At 43.3% G+C, this 21,760-nt stretch overlaps 1 protein-coding gene across 3 annotated transcripts; it reads right to left on the bottom strand.

Annotated features, from left to right (window-relative positions):
• Positions 1–1,794: 1,794 nt before the first annotated feature.
• On the bottom strand, positions 1,795–20,887 carry STX16 (syntaxin 16). Of its 3 annotated transcripts, XM_089658635.1 has the most exons (9): positions 20,525–20,887; positions 11,827–11,838; positions 9,014–9,121; positions 7,958–8,098; positions 7,714–7,876; positions 5,802–5,893; positions 5,043–5,186; positions 4,874–4,954; positions 1,795–4,658 (listed from the first exon to the last, which is right to left on the bottom strand). In XM_089658635.1, the coding sequence occupies exons 1-9, from the start codon at positions 20,642–20,644 to the stop codon at positions 4,557–4,559; spliced, it is 963 nt and encodes a 320-aa protein (XP_089514761.1). In that variant the 5' UTR covers positions 20,645–20,887; the 3' UTR covers positions 1,795–4,556. The 3 variants fall into 3 exon arrangements, with proteins under 3 accessions (XP_089514761.1, XP_089514762.1, XP_089514763.1); XM_089658636.1 differs by lacking the exon at positions 11,827–11,838; XM_089658637.1 differs by lacking the exon at positions 11,827–11,838 and having other exon boundaries at positions 20,564–20,885.
• Between the last annotated feature and the right edge of the window lie 873 nt (positions 20,888–21,760).

Below are 21,760 nucleotides of genomic sequence, written 5' to 3'. Positions count from 1 at the left end.
GAAGGTTTGGTTGACGTTGTCTATAAAATAAAATACCGCTTGCCGTCTCTTTATATTAACACACAGCTGGTGGCTTCTGAGTACCAAGTAACTGCTTTTCCTGTTTGGCTCATTAAAAGCATTATACCTGCTGTATGGCAAACATTAGCTCTTTTAAACAATAAAAATGTTATGAAAAAAAAAAACATTTGAAATTACGCATACAAAAGTGACATTTGCACAAATCATTAAAGTGGTTGTAAAGGCAGAAGCTTCTTTTTACCTTCATGCATAGGTCCCCCTAATATTCACCTGAGCCTCTCTCAATCCATCAGTGTGCACAAGTGCCTCGATTTTCCCAGGACTCCCTCTGTCAATCACAACCAGTGAGTCAATGAGGAGAGAGTGGGGGGGGGGGGGGACGAGCCTTAGCTTTATGTGTCCTATGGATACATAAAGCCAGGCTAGAAAGAGAGCATGCACCAGTGCCCCCTTAGCAAGCGGCTTGCTATTGGGGGTACTGGTTAAGAGGGAGGAGCCAGGAGGGCTGGCGGGGGACCCAATAGGAAGAGGATTGGGGCTGCTTTGTGCAAAACCACTGCACAGAGCTGGTAAGTAAAACAGGTTTGTTAGTTAATTTTTTTTTTTTTAAAAAAGCGCTTTAATACCACTTTAACTTGATATAATTGGCAAGCACTCTGTTGTTCAATACAAGCTGATTTTGTTTTCATTTTTATTAAGGCTCAAGGCAGCTTACCTGTGACAGTTGGTAGTGTTCTATGGAGTAAATGTTTAACATATTTATCATTGAATGCAATGACAAACTTGAGATTTAGGTTTTGTGGTCCTTTTAAATGACTTTGCAGCCTCAAGACCGACATCAGAAATCTAAAACTAAAACAGGAATGAGGATCAGATCTTGTCATTAGCAAAATCCCAATGTCGTCAAACACCATTTTTAAAGTGACCCAGTTTATAACTCACCAAAATGAAACTAGAGACACCCTGTAAAAGTGGAATAAAAATACTTTTCTGGTGGGAAGTGACTCCAATCTTCACAGAACGATGACCACCACTGGTTTTGGACACTTCCAAGAGTCCTAGTCGCACAGCACTAATCTGTGGTTCCTCCTATCCACCCATACATTACCACAGGACACAGCAGTAATACAATTACATAAATGCCTTAATGTCTTTTAGGCGGCAGTGTCCTGTGGCTTCCATACATGGCAGTAGTATTACAAATAGTTTAAAGGATAAGTTCACCTTTTTGTACAAAAATAATAAATGTACACTTTTTTTACAGGTAAAAAAAAATATGTGCATTTATTATTTTTGGCTGCAGGGGCCTGGAAAGCATTGCACCGGTGATCAACAGACTGTTGGTGCCATGAAGATCTGTCAGAATATCTGCTTACCTGTACGTGATTGTACAGGCAAGCAGATATATTGACAGGAAAAATCAATAAACTGCTGTGGAGCACCGTGGTAGTTCTTTGAGAACTGCAAGCCGCCGAGGCTGTTGGGACGTGTAGTTAACTCATTCACAGAACACTGTGAATAAATGATGCTGCCGTATGGGCGGAGCTTCACACAGTTCTGCTGTTTTTAAATACCGACAGCTAGTACAGGGAACGTCTCCCCGTACTTCTCTCAGAGGGAGGCAGCAGGTGGTGGCTGCAGCATTGGGAACATGTTACATGTTCATCCCTAAAAACAAGTGGAACATATAACATGTTCCCAAAAGTGAACTTATCCTTGAAAACAGTCAGGTGTTGAGAGCTGAAGTTTCAGGCATAGAAGACACTCAGTAAATACACAATCACTCCAACAGTTTAATGACAAAACATGAGTGGTAAGAGAACAATAACAGAGACATGTTCCCAAAAAACAACCAACCAACGAAGTGAATATGAGACATGCTCTCCACAAGGCAGTGCAGCCTGGGAAATATTATCCAGCATGTACTGAGAATTTCCCCAAAATGTACATATGTTACAGAAAAGCAAAAACAGAACACAGGCTTACAGCTCTTCCTGTTAAAATAAGGGTTTTTTTCATACTTACAATCTTATAAATTACAAATATACACAAATCTCCTCAACATCTTGGTGAAAGTAACAGGTTGATCTGAAAAATGTCTGATATCAGAAGGAAAACAGCACTGATTAAGCTGTAAGGGATAAAGGCTTATCGGAAAGTACAGAAGGAAAGGAGTTGTTCAGTTATTTACATACATCAGATCAATAACTTTCATGCAAGAGCCCCAAGAGCTGTAATGCAGCCTGAGCATATATCTGAAACCAGCTCTGCTGACATGGACAGCTCATTCACCGTAACTGTGATCACAGAAGTCTAGTTCTGTGAGCACCTGCTCTGATACCCCATTGTCTCCCCCCGATTTTAGATAAGGGTTGAGACCTCAAAACAGCCCCCTGCTCTCCAATGAAAGTAAATGAGTTGAAGAACATAAATAGTAAAAAGCCACCTTCATAACGGAAATTGATTCATTTGTTAACTGCAAAACCTCTAGAAGGTCAAGAAAGTCACAATTTTTAGCAATGGTTTCTACGCCTGTAAGTGTTCTACAGAAAAAGTCATTTTTGCCACCAATCCACATCTAAATGTCCTTCCAGTACAAGTTTTAAAAAAGCATGATGAATGTTACTGGTAGCAAAGGGCAATCATAAAATATTTCCTCCAACAATGACATCTAATTAGAGAGAGTGTAAAGATGAAGGAACCTTTTTTTTTCTGTTGCAGGATCAGATTGTTGTCACAGCAAACAATTTTGCACAACCTAGCTTCAGGAAAATATTAGAAATCTTTTGTTTAAAATATTATTTACAAAACAAGATTCAGTAGGGATTCATTTTCTTAAAGAATGGCATTTTCTGGCATAGAAACAAAGGTTGCTGGGAAACCTCAGCACTGAAGGGGGTTTCATCCTGTTAATTTGTAATATTTTGGAGCCCTCGCAGATTCACAAAAGCACCATTTCACTCAGCAGACAAAAGCCCATACTGTAGGATATGCATTGTATCAGTCAGCTGACTCAAGATGCAATACCAATTTTCACCAGTAGGTAAAAGCTAGTATCAATGCCCCAGTAAATGTGGGTTGCTGTGGAAATGATTCTCTTTAAAACGGTTATACTAATAAGTTAACCCGTTCGTTAGTCAGCCAATACATTACAGAGCACCTTTCACTATGTTACATTGACAGCACCTGTTTAGGAGCCAAACCGGTACTTTGTAAAAAGACAGTGCTTTTCTGAATAGAATTTCCAGTTTGACAGTTGCCTGCAGACATAGGAACTAGAATGTGGGCTGAGGCAGCCAACACGGTTCTATGTATCTTATAATCAGATTTCACCAGCAGGTGAAATTTCAAGTGAAAGCTGCAATTACAGCTCTTGTTCATAAAGGGTAACAAAATAGGGGATTTATGGCTTTCTTGGAAAATTAATTTAATGTAATCTGAACCTAGAGTGTTTTTACAGCTTCTGAGCGCTCCTTCTGAAAATGCTAGTTGCCCAGCTGTTATGCTGAATCGGTGGCTTCAACACTTACCGAGACACAGACCCTGAAAGTATGCACATCATGACTGCTGACTTCACTGGGTGCACGCTTGTTACTGGTCATTGATTTTAAAAGACCTGAAGCCAGGGACAGGCAGGCAATCACCACCTTCAGAAAGAGGTCAACATAGGCAGCCTCTGTATTTCTCTAAGATTGGATTTTCTCTAAACTGGAAATCAAAACCCATTGTTCCAAAAGTAAGGAATAGATGATTTATAATGAACCTGCAGACAAGCTGAGAATTCATCACTTCTATCGAAATTTTGCATGTAAATTTTAAAGTGTACCTAAACCCAAAATGTAACACAGCTTACCAGTCCTAACATGTGGCCGCTGCATTAGTTTCCTTTTCCAAGCTTCTTTCCCTTTATTTTAATCTAGTGACCCTGCCAATTACATGCTTTTTGTCTTAGGGTGACATCGTTCAATAACTGCACTGTATCTATGGAGAAGCAGCCATGTCACCTTATGCTCTCCTGATTTAGACTACAAACACCCCATGTCTCCATTACATTGAGGGGTGTCGCTTTGTAATTCACAGAAGATATCGGACAAAACTGACAGCATTCAGTTCAGTCCACAGGAAGTTACAAGTACACAAGAATTAGGTAAGGATCAACAGGTATTCTTCTAATGCAGTCATCTCATCCAAGGAATAGTAAGCTTCAATACATTATATTTTTGTGCAAGGATTTAGATTCACTTTAATCGGAACATTCTTTTTCCAATCTGTTGTCAGGTACTAGTGTTCTTTTCAAACAAGTAGTGAAAACCGTTGGGCATTTTTGCTTCGGTCATTTGTAAACACCGGAAGTAATTGGTGAACAGGAAGAATGCCAACGTTAACAAATAAACCCCAGACTTTGCATTCACTTCAGGAACCATCATCTGTGCTATAGTTGTTTTGTAGCTTCCCTGGCTGGTCCAAAGAAACTTAAAGTGTTTTCAGAAACATAAACAAGTCCAAATAATAAAAATAAAATTAAAAATGACCTATTAGGACTTTACACCAATTAGCACAACAATCAAAACAATCACGAGGACAAACAGAATTAAAATGACAAGCATCTTGCGGTTCTTTTTCTGGTACTGCTCGGCCTGAAAAATAGAGAAAGAGAAAAAAAATTAAAGTGTGTAAAGCTAGAGTACAGGTGAAACGCGAACAATTACAATATGATGCAAAAGTTCATTTATTTCAGTAATGCAACCTAAAAAGGTGAAACTAATATATGAGATACACTCATTACATGCAAAGCAAGATAGTTCAAGTCGTGATTTGTCATAACTGTGATACTGTTTACATTACTACATACCTTTTGCAACTGTTTCAAGCCTTCCTCTGTCTTCATACAAGACTGTTCCACGTTATAGTCTATTCTGTCCATAACCGTACCCTAGAGAAACACACAGGTGGTCATTTTAGTGGGATGTCTTTAGCATAACATAGTGACAATATAAAATAGCAGAACAGTTGGACTGTACCTGCTCCACCACCATGGTTGCCAGGTCTCGGAAGATCTCGTTCAGGTCAGAGATGGACTGTACTATCTGACGAATCTCCCTCTCCCGTTCTTCCACAATTAATGTATTCTGCTGGACCAGAGCAAGCTGATCATCTGTGAACCCCTGAGGTGTGGAAAAGAAAGTTTCATAAAGCGCAAATTGCAACTGAAAGGAAAACTACAAAGCATTTACTAAAACAATAACCAATACAGAGGGTCAAGGTTTTTAAAGTGGAACTACACTGTATCTGAGAACCAAAAACCAAAGCAAACTCCCTCTCCCATCCATGTCTCCATGCTTTATTTTGCTGAGAAAGCACTTGGAAAAACACCCCCTATCACTTCTGGCCTTGGCAATTTTGAGTAAGGACAGATGATGCTTGTAGCATTTACTCCTGGAATCCATCTGCCCTTAGGTCAGGCATGCAGGAGGGTGTGCTTAGTTGATAAAACCCCTCCTCCAGTCCTGCAGACTCCTGGGATGTATGACATAATTTGCCTAGCCCTGGAAGTAACTAAAGAGATATTAAAAAACACTTTAAAACAAGTAAATATGATATACTTTCCTATCTATGTACTAGCAGCATAAAGATTCAAAATAGTCAACGTGGATTGGGAGTGAAGTTCCACTTTAAATATTTCAGCATACGGAAGACATCAGAGTACGGAAGTCATGTCAGATAGAAAAAAAACAAAAAACAATCTGCTGTCTTCCAAAAGACATTTGATCAGGTCTTACCCGATCATACAGTGTAGTGTCCTCTCCATCATCCATGAGGGGAACAGACGTGTCAAAGAAATGTTTAGATCTTTCCTCTCGATTCTTCATTCCTACAGATTAAAACAAATCTTACTACAGTATAATAGTCATTAATGGACTGAGAGATTGCTCACATTACGACAAAATATTGTAAGGAAGAAAATCACACATAAAGAGCAATCTGTAAAGAGTGTAATCTGAAAAGTCAGCAACAATCTTTCTTCCGGGTGCCTGCGCTGCGCAAAGAAAAAAAAAAACTGCACACAAACACACACACAGATCGCAATCTGACTACTGTACTTTGGCTATCACCACAGACCTGAATTTCAACTTCCCAAAAGTAAAGTGTGGCAACTTTGCATACCCGGTATTCCAACAAAGGTAAGTCATGTTGGCAGACATGAAGTTAAAGCCCATGTCATCTCCAACCCAATTTTTTTAAATTTCTCTAGATACATACCTTAATTCCAGGTGATCCGGTGATGTCATGGGTCCTTCTTCTGCTCTGGTGACAGTGGGCAGTCTTTAATACAGGACAAAACGTCACTCACCTTATGGCATGGAACCGATGTCCTGAGTACCAACACTGTAAGCTCTGGCCTGCTGTGCTTTTGGGAAACATTTCCCTCATTTCTAACCCTTTCCAACTCTATCCAGACTTAATAAAAAAAAAAAAGTTTTAGCTCACACTTCACTTAAAGAGGAGCTCCACCCAAAAGGGGAAGTTCTGCTTTAAGGACTAGTCCCCTGCTCCCATTTAAGGATTGGCACCTTTGGGGTGCGGGTACCCGAAATTGACAGGTACCCACTCCCATTACCTAGGCGATCAGAAGTGGAAGTTGTTCTCCCACCTCTCCCTACCCGTAGTCTTCTAGGACACAACAGGTCCCAGAAGACTACAGGACCATTCAGAAAGCTCTGTGCTACTCGCGCATGCACAATGAAGATGCCAGTGCCGGGAACAAAGGACGGTTGGTGAAACAGGCTGCAAGGAGGGCACCGCTGGATCACAGGTTTTGTAGCTGCTCACATATTTTTTTTTTTTTACAGTTTCACTGGAACGCTGCTTCAAGGTTGCCCAGGGGAAGCACAGAATGGGAAATTTAAAATGGGAATGGGAACATTTATGTTACATCTGCAAAATGTGACAGCATTTTTTCCATTTTTGAAACAGCCCTTTGGCACATACTGTGCGGCCCTTTACAAACCCCCGCAGTCAGTAGTAGGAACACTCCCTTGAAAGGAAACTATTATGTCAGTGATCTCTTTGCGGTTTTCTGTAGCATATCCCTAGTCTTTGACAGTCTTCTGCAGTGTGTCTTCAGTCTCTATTTACCTGTCCACAGTCTCCGACCATCTACGCTGATATAATTAAAGTAGCAGTCAGGAACCATAGTCGAGGCTCCCTATGCCTCATAGGTGGACATCTACTGCTCTACTCTATCAAAAATTACAAAAATGGCTAGAGATATTAAAAAAAAAAAAAAAATTGACCCTGAGACAAACCTTGTGGGATCTGCCCAACTGATTGCTCTAAAACTACCTACAGACAAGAGACTGTAGTCAGATCAGAAGTTTGTTGTGTAGAATTGTTTCAGGCAGTTGATGATTATGCACTGAGCAGAAAACCCTAAATTTTGTCTAATTTTGGAAAAAAAACAATTTGTCTACAAAATTCATTCTGGAAAACTAGATTTTCTCTGTCAGCCAGCAGTAGCTGTAAAGTGCCCATTAGGCATATCATCTTTTTTTCCAAACCCACTATAATCTGGGCAGGCAAGCAACAATTAAATCATGTCTATGGCTGGTCTAAATCTGGCAGCAAATTCTGTGTTTCAGTCTTTTTTTTTTTAAATAAATCCTGGACTTATCTTCGAAGAATAATACATACTCTTGAGATATCCAGACTGAGTATGTCTGAAGTTTGTTGAGAGATCCTGCAGGGACTGTGCCAGTGAGGACACCACGTTACGCAACACCCGTTCCTCTTGCTCTGTGCAGTTCCGTGCTCGGCTCTGCAGGCTCTGCACTGCCCGCTGACAGCGGTGGAACATCTGAAAGAGAATATAGGTCTTCAGGGAGAGGGCAGGCACGGATTCCCGTGAAGAAACCGCAGTAAAGTTACATCATGTTACCTGTGTGATCTCTTGAGTCGAGATTTCGATAGCATGCTCTTCTTCTGTGCTGTCATCTAATGTCGGCCTGTTTAAGTGCTTGTCATGTAAACTGGCCAGCTCCTTCATCTTTTGTTTAATACGTGTGATATCATAATTGATCTGCAATGAAAAATCAAATGAGACCCCCCTTTTTAAAAAGAGTTCTAGACAAAGTAGAAATGTAAGAAAGTATAACAAAAACCCTTTAAAGTATAACTAAAGGCAAAACATTTTTAGTTTTTGACAGAATGGAGAAGGGACAGAACATCTGTCGGGTTTTATGAAAGTGAAAGAAAAAGATCATAGCAAATTTTGGGCCAGAAATGTAATAGAGGGAAAATCTTCAGATGGAGTCCCAGTGAGTTCTCTTAACTTGCAGGGATTTCCTCTCACTTCCTGTGTTAGCTATGGGATCGGTAAATCTCCCCAGCAGGAACCAGATGGCAAAAGAAACTGGCAAGGTTATAGCTGTCCCTTACTCTATCCCTTAAATTAAAAAAAAAAAAAAAAGTTTTGCCTTTAGTTTTACTTTAAATCATTAAGGGCCAGTTCACATCATGCCCGTATCTGAATTGCACATGAACACGCTGTGCGTTCCTGTGCTATTCATATGTGGCTCTGTGTGCTGCAATATCAGCCCATTCACCTTGAATGGGCTGAAATCGCATCACACCAAAAGTAATACATGCGCTGCTTTTTAAGAACGCACTGCAACCAGCTCACATGGTACAAAGTACCATGCGATCCGGTGAGGGCAAACGCACTGCGTTTGCAGCCTGCGTTTGCAGCCTGCGTTTGGGGTGTCATTAACTTTTTACTGACACCCGTTTCAGATTGCAAATGTAATGCATTTTGCATATGGTTTGAATCGCACAGGAACACACAGCACGTTCCTGTGCGATGAAGATGCAGGCATGGTGTGAACCGGCCCTAAAGCTCAACTCCAGGCACACACCAAAATACATAAAAGAAATACACCTTTTCATAGTGTGCCATATATCACCTTTTATAGCGGTTCAGAATTGGGAATCTTACCTCCTCCACTCCATCCACCCATTTTGGAGACAAGCGCTTTGTGACACCGATAGCAGCTTCTGGATCCAGGCTAATGCCTGACACCAAGGCCATGCGGTCATCTGCAAGCTGCAAAGAACAAGAAAAATTAATGAGATTACATGTACGCAACTTACAGCTTACTTTGGAGCTGGGATGTATGTGGGGCATGACTGAATATGCAGCAGAAAAAGAATGAAATGTTAGGGGAAAGGCCAAGTGTTAAAGGATCCCTTTAGGGTCAGTATAAATATGGGAGGGGCTGGGAAAAGTCATTTGTCACTTAAAGAAAACTTCAATCTTTATTTAATAATACCAAGAACTGAACTATTCCTGTCACAAACTACTATGCTGCGTCGATTATGTTTTCATTTTTTTTTTTTGCATCATTTAAGGTTTCTGATTGATGTTGTGTATGTAGTCTAAACTAGAAGCCCATTTCTTGATTCTAAAGCCTTTTAAATCATAGTTGGACAAATTCAGACAGAAGGAAAGTTTAAGTGGAAAGCAGGCATATGCTTCCCATGACAGAAGAAGGTCTAAAAGGTCATAAGGTCTAAAGGTCATAGAAGGTCCAAACAAGAAAAGCCCTAGCTTTATTTAAGGCGGATTTCTAGCTTTACTTACATTTCAACTAGTTTGTTTGGGCCTAGCTGTCCCAAATGACCTATCTCCTACATTAACAGGTGTTCCCGCTGGGCGTGCTGTGTAAACCTTGGCTATGGCTCAGTTTTGTTCTGAGTTTGGAAGGGGAAGTTCACGTTCCAAAGCAGGACCATAGTGCTGTATACTGCATGTAGCGGAGACTACATACAGCGCACCCAGCAGGAACTGGTAGTGTTGGAAATAGTGTTTTGGGCCAGATTGGCCCAAATAAATTAGTTAAAGTGGTTCTAAATGCCGAAGCTTTTTTTACCTTCATGCACTCTATACATGAAGGTAAAAAACCTTACGTTTGCAGACCTCCTCATACTTCAGCCCAATCTCAATCCAGTGATGTGCACAAAAGCAGCAGCTCTCCAGGGTCTCTCCCTTCTAACTGGCTGAGACTCGGCAGTGGGAGCCATTGCCTCAGGCTGCTGTCAATCACAGCCAGTGTGGAGAGAGCGGGGCCGAGCCATGCTGTGAGCCTTATAGACACACAGAGGAGGCTCAGGAGCGAGCACACACAAGTGCACTCAGCAGAGGGGAGGGGCCAGGAACACCGGCAGGGAACCCGATGAGGACTGGGGCTGATCTATGCAAAACCACTGCACAGAGCATGTATGACATTTTTTTTTTTTAATCTGAACCTTTAGTATCACTATAAAGTAAAGGTAAAGCTGGAAATCAGCTTCAAATCTTTTTATTTGAGACATGGTTCCCTGGATTTTACCAACACTGATATTTATCAGGGTCGGTGCACCATTAGAAGTAAACTTCCATGGCCTACAATAATTGCCAAAACTACCAACATCCTAAACCTATGCAGACAACGGCAACAAGGTGCAGTTTCCATTCACTGCAGTGTGCCTCAGTTCATGGTAGGCCTCATATGGAAACCAACATAGAATTTCTGCTGCCAGTTGTTGCTCCATGCAAAGCCTAAAATAACTCCAATACAGTGAACCAATGTCACCATCAAACCTCTCCAGTGTCAATGAAGAACTTAACTGTGTGTACTCACTTACCCTGTCTTGGTGAAAGCATCAAGATGGCTGTTTTTTTGGTCTTGATGCCTTCACCCCAAGCAAAAAGGAGTCAGTGAGTGCAAACATTAGTTATAAGAAGGAATTTATTTTCAGCTGAATGTACCTTCTCCTAGAAAAGATCAAAGAAATGATTCGAGGACCAAGCAAACCGGCCATTATCACCATTTCAATTTCCCTGAATATGTTCAGTGCCCAATATGTTGCTGATCAAGCTGTTCATGAATGGGATCATTCTTCACAGATTAGACAATACAACAAGTTCATATGTAGGCAAATCAAAAATATGCCATGTGCCAATAAACCAAAAGGCCAGGAAATATTGCTTTCATCTCCAGAAGAATGTTTAGAGGTATGTATTGGCTGGATGTGGCATCAGAGACTCTATACAAATGGAGAAACAGAAAAAAAAGGGCGCACCGAGCCAACCTTGGCTCTGAGGAAGAGGTTGTGTCCTCGAAACGCGTTAGCCAGCTGGTCATCCAGGGTTCTATCGTATGGACTCAGATGTTGTTTGGATCATACACCTTGTTCAGTTTGACATGCCTGTGTTATTATGTCCATTGTGAGTATGATACCTATTTTTGTTTCTTTAATAAATTATTTTAAACGATAATGCACTAGGTCGGTGCGCCTTTTTTTTCTGTTTCTCCATTTGTATCCAGTGTATTCGGACCACCCCGGTCTGTTGAGGGCAGCAAGCAGTGCATATTCCAGAAAATTCCAGAACATTCCTATTGGGTCTACTGAGTCCTTTCCTAGCGCAGGAGTAAAGTGTCTGTTGTATCAGAGACTCTGCGCCAGTACGTGGGCCGTTAACACTAACATTCATTTTTAACTTCTCAGATGATGTCAAATTAAACAGGTGGATGGAAAGGAGCTGAAACATTGTCACATATAGTTGGTATGAAGTCAGGCTGAACATAACTAGGTGCTGGTTTCCTGTGCAGTATTTTTAGCAGAGGAAATGCTGAGAGAAGGTGCAAAAGTCAAGTATAGCTCAATTTGGGAAAAACTGAGAAAAAAAAAATCATAACAAATCATCGTGAATATTAATAAACTTGGAAAAATCAGATAAAACATCAGGTTTAGCAGGAGACACTATACCTCATCGAGCTCCTGGGTTGCAGTTCATCAGATGAAAGGCAGGAGGGACAAGGAACAGACAACAGCAAAGACCGAGAAAGAACAAAGATCATCAATGCCAATTATTAGAAGGTCACCAACACCGATTGACATATTGATTATTGGGCATATTGATTTGCAACACATAAAAAGCCCTAGCATAGGAACCGGCCTAACCTATGACATACTACATCCCCACTGTATGGCATAGCAAATTGCTCTTGCTAAAGAATAATTTCAGGTAAGGCTATAGTACATAGTTACAATGGACAAGGTTGGACCGATGTAACTACATGTATATACTACACCAGACACCGCTAATTCAGTGATCTTCCCTTGCTTCCAGGTCCTATGCTGAGCAGCCGGGCCTGGTGTATTGTGAACCCAGGAGATCGGCAACTCAGCACAGGTACTATTCAAAGAATGCTCCGCATTTTTGAATGAATGCAAAGTGTTCTCTGATTGGATGAGGTGCAGAATTGGGACAGTGACTGCAGCCGTCAGAATACCTGAGCAGCGGCTCGATTTACAATTTTTCACCTGACCCCTTTGATAACAGATGATTGAAAATTCAACTTTTTTTTTTTTCGATCCAGGTAGTGCAATAGGGCCACCAATAGCTCGAAATCTGAGCTTTGTAGAGACTCTAGTCTTTCCCCACTCTATCCAAGCCTAGGAAATTTGGTTCGGCAGGGCATACACTTTCAGATCACTGGGAATCAGTTGGAGCCAAGCTTATTTTAATTTTTGCTACATGTCAGTGGCTGATAGTAGTAACTTTATATACAATTAGGTTTGCTTTTACAAAACAGAACGCGGTTTTTCTGAAAATGTACTGAAGGTATCATATATACATAAACAGTCACTAGCACTGGATTTATGGCTGCGTCACACATGCATTGTTTGTAAAAAGAGCCGATGGCATCTACATATCTACGCAGGCAAAGCTAGAGCACTAAGTTCTACATGGCTACACTTTGACAAACTATATACCTCAGAGTAGACAGCAAAGGGAGCAAAAAAGTAAGAACACAGAAACGTCAGTATTTCCTATTTACAGTTTGACAGGTACGGTGAATTGTATACATTCACCGGTCACGCCTCAGACAGGTGTGCACACAAAAGCCATTCATGCTACCATGTCAGGTCCTGATGGAGCCACCATTCTGTATCCTTATAACAGGACTTGCGTGGCATTGTGTGCAAAGAACCAGCTGGGGCTCTTAAACAAAAAGAGTAATTAGTAGTGTGTGATGCAACTCATACCGAAAAAAGTGGGCATGATTTTTATTTCACAGAGGGAGCATCAAGCCAACAAAGGCACAAATTACAACAGTGCGTACCTTAGTGAACCCCAGCATAGCAAGGTACATGGCTGTGCTGCAAGTATGATCCGTTACGTACAATACATGTTCTTGAGGCCTTCATCTACATATGCAGGACTTTGGTCCTAAAGCTGCTATGCCATCAATGGTAGACAAATCTATACAATCAGACAGCCAGGGGTTACAGAACTCTGTATTTCTTAACATATATGGTGAAAATGGGTCAAGAAACCTTTGACTCTCCAACTGTCATGCCTTGAAAGAGTATACTGAGACTTCAGTTCAGCGCATAGCCTGGTGCTAGTGTTAAAGCGGAACTTCACCCAAAAGGGGAACTTATGCTTTAAGTCCTCCTCCCCCTCCTCTGGTATGTTTCTTTTCTTTTGGGGGGGATGTGAGAGGGTACCTAGTTTTGACAGGTACCTGCTCCCATTTCTGCTCGGATTGCCTAGACGATCCAAATGGAAGTTCTCCTCCCCGTTCCCTCCATGCAGTCTTCTGAGTCATGTCACAGGTCCCAGAAGACTGTGGAACAATTCACAAAGTACAGCGCAGCACGCCCACGCGCAGCCAGCTGTGAAGCCGAAAGCAGCATAGCCGGCTGCCCACAGTTAAGATGCCGGCACCTGGAACCTGAAGGCTAGTGAAGAACCAGCCTGGGTGAGGACAGTGCTGGATCCCTGGACAGGTAAGTATTCCTTTATTAAAAGTCAGCAGCTACAGTGTTTCTAATTGCGGACTTATTTTTTTTTTCCCAGGGTGGATAGTCACTTTAAAAGATAAGTTCACCTTTTGTAACATGCTACATGTTAATACCATATTCAGGGTGTAACATGTTATGAAAGGACCAGCCCCCGCTCCCCCCATATCCACCATTGTGACACCTAGTGAGGGATCTTCTCCCCCCCGATAGCTGTCACAATTTAAAAAAAAACGTGGCTGTGCAGGGCTCCGTCTGCCCGGCCATATCACTCATTCACAGTGTTCTGTGAATGAAAAACTACAAGTCCCGACAGCCTTTGCGGCTGTCAGCTTGTAGTTCTCAATGAACTATCAGGGAGCTGTTGAACACTGTGTAGTTCATGGATTGTTCCTGTCAGTGTGTATTTACTTACTTGTATGAGGTACAGGCACGCAGACACACTGACAGGTCTGCAAGAGTCCTGCATGATCACTGGTGCAATGCTTTCTGGGCTTCCAAAACAAAAAATAGTAAATGCACATTTTTTTTACCTTTTTTTACCTGCAAACAAATGTGCATTTATTATTTTTTTGTTTAAAGGTTAACTTATTTAACTAACAAGCTGCAAAATTTGGTGCATGCATCAGCAGTATTAAAACATATTTTACATCAAAGATGTGGCTCCATCACATTTATATAAACTTTTTTTTTTTTTTTTTTTTTACTAAGCACCAAGTACAGAAAACAATAGTAGCTCATCACAAATCACACTTCAATGATTTAAAAACAAAAGAAAACAAGCCCCCCCCCCGAAAACTAAAATTTGATTAGCTACAACAAATTACACATTCTCTTTGCACTAAACTATAAGAATGCATCTTGTATTTTGCATTATCCCTCAACAGCCTCTCTCAACCTTTTTACCCCAGAGGAGCCCATAAAATAATTTTCAGGTCTTGGGGAAACCCTGCTGAAACCAATTCATCCAAGATCGGTGGGAAAAAATGCCCCTTACATTGGTGATTAGTAGACAGAATGTCCTTCTTCAAAGGAGCTAAAAAGATCATTGGTCTCATGTAGCTGCCTTTGGCCCTAGAACTATGAAGGCACCACCAAACTGGAAGTCAAATGGACACAACATAAGGAAATCCTAGCAACTAGCAATGAGCTTCGGTTTGGTCCGAACCCAAAGTGCGCTGTAATTCCCTGCCCCTGCATGTAAACAAAGGGGCCAGGAAGCTTTTGACATCATTAGTTAGTATAACCTGGTGGTCATATTAGCTCAATGATGCCAGGGGTTTCACCATCCTTCTGTGTACGAGACGCTGCATGGCAAGGATTCCCTCGCCTACAGCATATTGACCCAGTACTGACAGCTGCCTCCTGGGCTGGACCACACACAAGCTCATCCTTGCTAGCAACCTCTATGGAATGTTATTAGAGAATGGCTGTTCTAGACTGTCAGCCTGTATGGAGAAGGCACTTTACACTATCTTGTTGTTGCTCTATCCATCTCTTTGTAATAGGAAAAATGGTTTATGTATTTATTTCCCTTCTCTGTATCAATTTATACAGTGCACAAGAGATGAGAACAATATATAAATCATTACAATACAGTATATTACAACAGGTTGGTGTGGAGTCAGTGAGGTGGATGATACTATAAGGAAATGTGAAAATATATATATATATAAAAATATATACACACACACACACATTTACATACATATACAGCGCTGAGCTGTATAATAATAATATACATACACACACTATATACAGTCAGGTCCATAAATATTGGGACATCGACACAATTCTAACATTTTTGGCTCTATACACCACCACAATGGATTTGAAATGAAACGAACAAGATGTGCTTTAACTGCAGACTGTCAGCTTTAATTTGAGGGTATTTACATCCAAATCAGGTGAACGGTGTAGGAATTACAAGTTTGCATATGTGCCTCCCACTTATTGAGGGACCAAAAGTAATGGTACAATTGGCTTCTCAGCTGCTCCATGGCCAGGTGTGTGTTATTTCCTCATTATCCCAATTACAATGAGCAGATAAAAGGTCCAGAGTTCATTTCAAGTGTGCTATTTGCATTTGGAATCTGTTGCTGTCAACTCTCAAGATGAGATCCAAAGAGCTGTCACTATCAGTGAAGCAAGCCATCATTAGGCTGAAAAAACAAAACAAACCCATCAGAGAGATAGCAAAAACATTAGGCGTGGCCAAAACAACTGTTTGGAACATTCTTCAAAAGAAGGAACGCACCGGTGAGCTCAGCAACACCAAAAGACCCGGAAGACCACGGAAAACAACTGTGGTGGATAAGCGAAGAATTCTTTCCCTGGTGAAGAAAACACCCTTCACAACAGTTGGCCAGATCAAGAACACTCTCCAGGAGGTAGGTGTATGTGTGTCAAAGTCAACAATCAAGAGAAGACTTCACCAGAGTGAATACAGAGGGTTCACCGCAAGATGTAAACCATTGGTGAGCCTCAAAAACAGGAAGGCCAGATTAGAGTTTGCCAAACGACATCTAAAAAAGCCTTCACAGTTCTGGAACAACATCCTATGGACAGATGAGACCGAGATCAACTTGTACCAGAGTGATGGGAAGAGAAGAGTATGGAGAAGGAAAGGAACTGCTCATGATCCTAAGCATACCACCTCATCAGTGAAGCATGGTGGTGGTAGTGTCATGGCGTGGGCATGTATGGCTGCCAATGGAACTGCTTCTCTTGTATTTATTGATGATGTGACTGCTGACAAAAGCAGCAGGATGAATTCTGAAGTGTTTCGGGCAATATTATCTGCTCATATTCAGCCAAATGCTTCAGAACTCATTGGACGCCGCTTCACAGTGCAGATGGACAATGACCCAAAGCATACTGCAAAAGCAACCAAAGAGTTTTTTAAGGGAAAGAAGTGGAATGTTATGCAATGGCCAAGTCAATCACCTGACCTGAATCCGATTGAGCATGCATTTCACTTGCTGAAGACAAAACTGAAGGGAAAATGCCCCAAGAACAAGCAGGAACTGAAGACAGTTGCAGTAGAGGCCTGGCAGAGCATCACCAGGGATGAAACCCAGCGTCTGGTGATGTCTATTCGTTCCAGACTTCAGGCTGTAATTGACTGCAAAGGATTTGCAACCAAGTATTAAAAAGTGAAAGTTTGATTTATGATTATTATTCTGTCCCATTACTTTTGGTTCCTTAATAAGTGGGAGGCACATATGCAAACTGTTGTAATTCCTACACCGTTCACCTGATTTGGATGTAAATACCCTCAAATTAAAGCTGACACTCTGCAGTTAAAGCACATCGTGTTTGTTTCATTTCAAATCCATCGTGGTGGTGTATAGAGCCAAAAATGTTAGAATTGTGTCGATGTCCCAATATTTATGGACCTGACTGTATATATATATATATATACACACACACACATATATACATACATACACATATACATACACACAGGCGTACCTCGGTTTACAAATTTAATGTGGTCTCTGGGAAGTTTCGTATTGCGAAAAATTTGTAAACCGAAATGCGGTTTCCCATAGGAATGCATTGAAAACCAATTAATCTGTTCCGGAGGTCAGAAAACAGTTAAAAAAAAAAGTCGGTCACTAAAGGTCAGTGCCGGATTTTAAATGTAATTAGCGGCTTTTCTTTTTTCTTCACTATAGCTCAGAATATCTGCTGTCACTTTCCCCCCCCCAGCTAAAAGAAAGAAAGTTTCCTTTTAGTTTGTTTCCTGAGATAAAAGAAAAAAGTATCCTTTAGCTCAGGGGAAAGTGAAGGAAAAAAAAGCTGGCAATTGCATTTAAAAATCGGCACTGACATACACTTCGTATTGCAAAAAAAAATTAATAAACCGAGGCATTATTTTCAATGGATTTTCATTCGTAAACTGAAAATTACGTTAACCGAGGCATTCGTAAACCGAGGTACACCTGTATATACACACACGGACTCCTCTATTGTACAAGGTATGTAGAATCAGTGAGGTGGATGACACTATAAGGGAATATAGATATGGGTGTATATATGAGGACTCCTCCATTGTAAAGGATATGGACCTGAAATTCTCAAACTGGGTGTCCTGAGCTGTGGCTGATTGACCTCCCATTCAATGAGCATGCATAGTTCTGGGGCAAGAAGTCACTTGGCAGAGCCAGTTGTTTGACACCAATGATCTTTTTAGCTGTCTGTAAGGCCCCAGTCACACATAAGCTGAGCATCTTTGGGCTTTTTGTGGAACATTTGTACAAGCATTTTTTGAGCTTTGTTTGCGCACGTTTCAGGCTTGGATTTTGTAGCCAATAGAAAACTAGTTATTATGCAAGAAAATGTAAGTTTCACACATTTTTCAGATGCTCTTGTTAAAGCCTGTTTGTGCCAACACATGCAACTCTGCCCCAAGAAGATTCAAGTGACAGTATGCTCAGGTGTGAATGGGCACTGATGAATATAATGGAGATTCTTGTGTCAAGCATGGACCTGTCACTGGTGAAGCTTCGAACTGCACAGGTGAGAATGGGGCCTACTAGGGACATTCTTCCCACCGATGGCCAATGTAAGGGACGTTCTTCCCACCGACCGCCAATGTAAGGGACGTTCTTCCCACCGACCGCCAATGTAAGGGACGTTCTTCCCACCGACCGCCTATGTAAGGGACGTTCTTCCCACCGACCGCCTATGTAAGGGACGTTCTTCCCACCGACCGCCTATGTAAGGGACGTTCTTCCCACCGACCGCCAATGTAAGGGACGTTCTTCCCACCGACCGCCAATGTAAGGGACGTTCTTCCCACCGACCGCCAATGTAAGGGACGTTCTTCCCACCGACCGCCAATGTAAGGGACGTTCTTCCCACCGACCGCCAATGTAAGGGACGTTCTTCCCACCGACCGTTAATGTAAGGGACGTTCTTCCCACCGACCGCCAATGTAAGGGACGTTCTTCCCACCGACCGCCAATGTAAGGGACGTTCTTCCCACCGACCGCCAATGTAAGGGACGTTCTTCCCACCGACCGCCAATGTAAGGGACGTTCTTCCCACTGATTACCAATGTAAAGGATGTTCTTCCCACTGATTACCAATGTAGGGGACGTTCTTCCCACCGACTGCCAATGTAAGGGACGTTCTTCCCACTGATTACCAATGTAAAGGATGTTCTTCCCACTGATTACCAATGTAATGGACGTTCTTCCCACTGACCACAAATGTAAGGGACGTTCTTCCCACTGATCACCAATGTAAGGGACGTTCTTCCCACTGATCAGCACTGTAGGGGACGTTCTTCCCACTGATCAGCACTGTAGGGGACGTTCTTCCCACCGATCAGCACTGTAGGGGACGTTCTTCCCACCGATCGCCAATGTAAGGGACGTTCTTCCCACCGACCGCCAATGTAAGGGACGTTCTTCCCACCGACCGCCAATGTAAGGGACGTTCTTCCCACCGACCGCCAATGTAAGGGACGTTCTTCCCACCGACCGCCAATGTAAGGGACGTTCTTCCCACCGACCGCCAATGTAAGGGACGTTCTTCCCACCGACCGCCAATGTAAGGGACGTTCTTCCCACCGACCGCCAATGTAAGGGACGTTCTTCCCACCGACCGCCAATGTAAGGGACGTTCTTCCCACCGACCGCCAATGTAAGGGACGTTCTTCCCACCGACCGCCAATGTAAGGGACGTTCTTCCCACCGACCGCCAATGTAAGGGACGTTCTTCCCACTGATTACCAATGTAAAGGATGTTCTTCCCACTGATTAACAATGTAGGGGACGTTCTTCCCACTGATTACCAATGTAATGGACGTTCTTCCCACTGACCACCAATGTAATGGACGTTCTTCCCACTGACCACCAATGTAAGGGACGTTCTTCCCACTGATCACCAAAGTAAGGGACGTTCTTCCCACTGATCACCAATGTAAGGGACGTTCTTCCCACTGATCACCAATGTAAGGGACGTTCTTCCCACTGATCAGCACTGTAGGGGACATTCTTCCCACTGATCAGCACTGTAGGGGACGTTCTTCCCACCGATCACCAATGTAAGGGACGTTCTTCCCACCGATCACCAATGTAAGGGACGTTCTTCCCACCGATCACCAATGTAAGGGACGTTCTTCCCACCGATCACCAATGTAAGGGACATTCTTCCCACCGATCACCAATGTAAGGGACATTCTTCCCACTGATCACCAATGTAAGGGACATTCTTCCCACTGACCACCAATGTAAGGGACATTCTTCCTACCGATCACCAATGTAAGGGACATTCTTCCCACTGACCACCAACGTAAGGGACATTCTTCCCACTGACCACCAATGTAAGGGACATTCTTCCCACTGACCACCAATGTAAAGGACATTCTTCCCACTGACCACCAATGTAAGGGACATTCTTCCCACTGACCACCAATGTAAGGGACATTCTTCTCAATGGACATCTATATATCGGGCACAATCTCTCCATTGAGCATTGTAAGGGGACCCCCCCCCCCCCTTATGAATGGGTGATATTGGGGTGCCCTAAGGTTGGGGTTCCTATGGGGTAGGCAGGTGATGAAGGCTGTCACAGAGGCTAGTCCCCGGTCTTCTCCACCCTCCATCACACCACATTCTAGTACAGTCACCCGGAGACTCACCGCTCCGCGGTCGGGCGCCCTCCCGCCGTCATTACTCACTTGCTCGGCCAGAATGTGCCGGTTGTGGGCGGCATTGTTCCGCAATAAAATGAAGGCGTCGGTCAGGCGGCGAGTGGCCATGTTCCTGGCCTGAGTTCCCCTCACCACCTCCCCCCTTCTACCCGCCGTTCACAGCCCCAGGCCCCGCGGCCTACACGCCCCGGAGCCGCCGGCACCGACACCACTCCGCATTCCAGGACTTCCGCCAGGAACATGCACCGGGGAAACCCGTCAACAACTTCCGCCAGAAACAGGGCGGGACTTCGAAAAGGAGACACAATATCCGCCCAGCTGAAGCATCACTCTGCTAGAGAAGAGGTCTTTGGGTCGGCAGACTTTTTTTTCAGAGACAACATTGGCGTCTATAAGGACGACGGAAAAATGGCCGCCAAAGATCATAGAAGGGTTTGAAGACGGCCTCTTTTATCAGACACCAAGCGGAACACACGCTGATCGCTGATTGGTTCCAGTTTTTACTGGCAGAATCAAGCAGGCAATACACAAGCAGTGTGAGCAAAGGGCAATGTGTAGAGAACAGTAACCAGGCTGTCTATAGGCCTTCCAGGGCGCGCACAGTACGCAGTGTAGAGGCCTTCCGGGGCGCGCACAGTACGCAGTGTAGAGGCCTTCCGGGGCGCGCACAGTACGCAGTGTAGAGGCCTTCCGGGGCGCGCACAGTACGCAGTCCAGAGGCCTTCCAGGGCGCGCACAGTACGCAGTCCAGAGGCCTTCCAGGGCGCGCACAGTACGCAGTCCAGAGGCCTTCCAGGGCGCGCACAGTACTCAGTCCAGAGGCCTTCCAGGGCGCGCACAGTACGCAGTCCAGAGGCCTTCCAGGGCGCGCACAGTACGCAGTCCAGAGGCCTTCCAGGGCGTGCCCAGTACGCAGTCCAGAGGCCTTCCAGGGCGCGCACAGTACGCAGTCTAGAGACCTTCCAGGGCGCGCACAGTACGCAGTCTAGAGACCTTCCAGGGCGCGCACAGTACACAGTCTAGATTCTAATGACATTCCCTGATAACTTGGAACTATAGAACACCCATGTGTTATATTCTGCACTGGATCGCCTTGGTTTGCTGTATTTGACACAAAGGGTGCTTGCCAGCCTGTACACGCCCTGGAAGGTCTCTAGCCTGTGCACGCCCTGTAATGTCTCGACTGTGTACTGTGGGAGGGGGCCAAAGGAGACTCTGTGGAAG

This window comes from Staurois parvus, unplaced genomic scaffold (genome assembly GCF_062004578.1).
Source record: "Staurois parvus isolate SC_StPar_1 unplaced genomic scaffold, SC_StPar_1.0 ptg001087l, whole genome shotgun sequence".
In the NCBI taxonomy this organism is placed as follows: domain Eukaryota; kingdom Metazoa; phylum Chordata; class Amphibia; order Anura; family Ranidae; genus Staurois; species Staurois parvus.
This window is presented reverse-complemented; position numbering and strand designations above follow the sequence as displayed.

Bases quoted from the DNA above. Each gene is read 5' to 3' on its own strand.
- STX16 (XM_089658635.1), bottom strand. From the start codon at position 20,644: ATGGCCACTCGCCGCCTGACCGACGCCTTCATTTTATTGCGGAACAAT. The intron at 4,955-5,042 runs GTACAGTCCAAC...GTGTTTCTCTAG, and splicing joins CAACCATGGTGGTGGAGCAG to GGTACGGTTATGGACAGAAT. The intron at 4,659-4,873 runs GTATGTAGTAAT...TCTATTTTTCAG, and splicing joins GCTTGAAACAGTTGCAAAAG to GCCGAGCAGTACCAGAAAAA.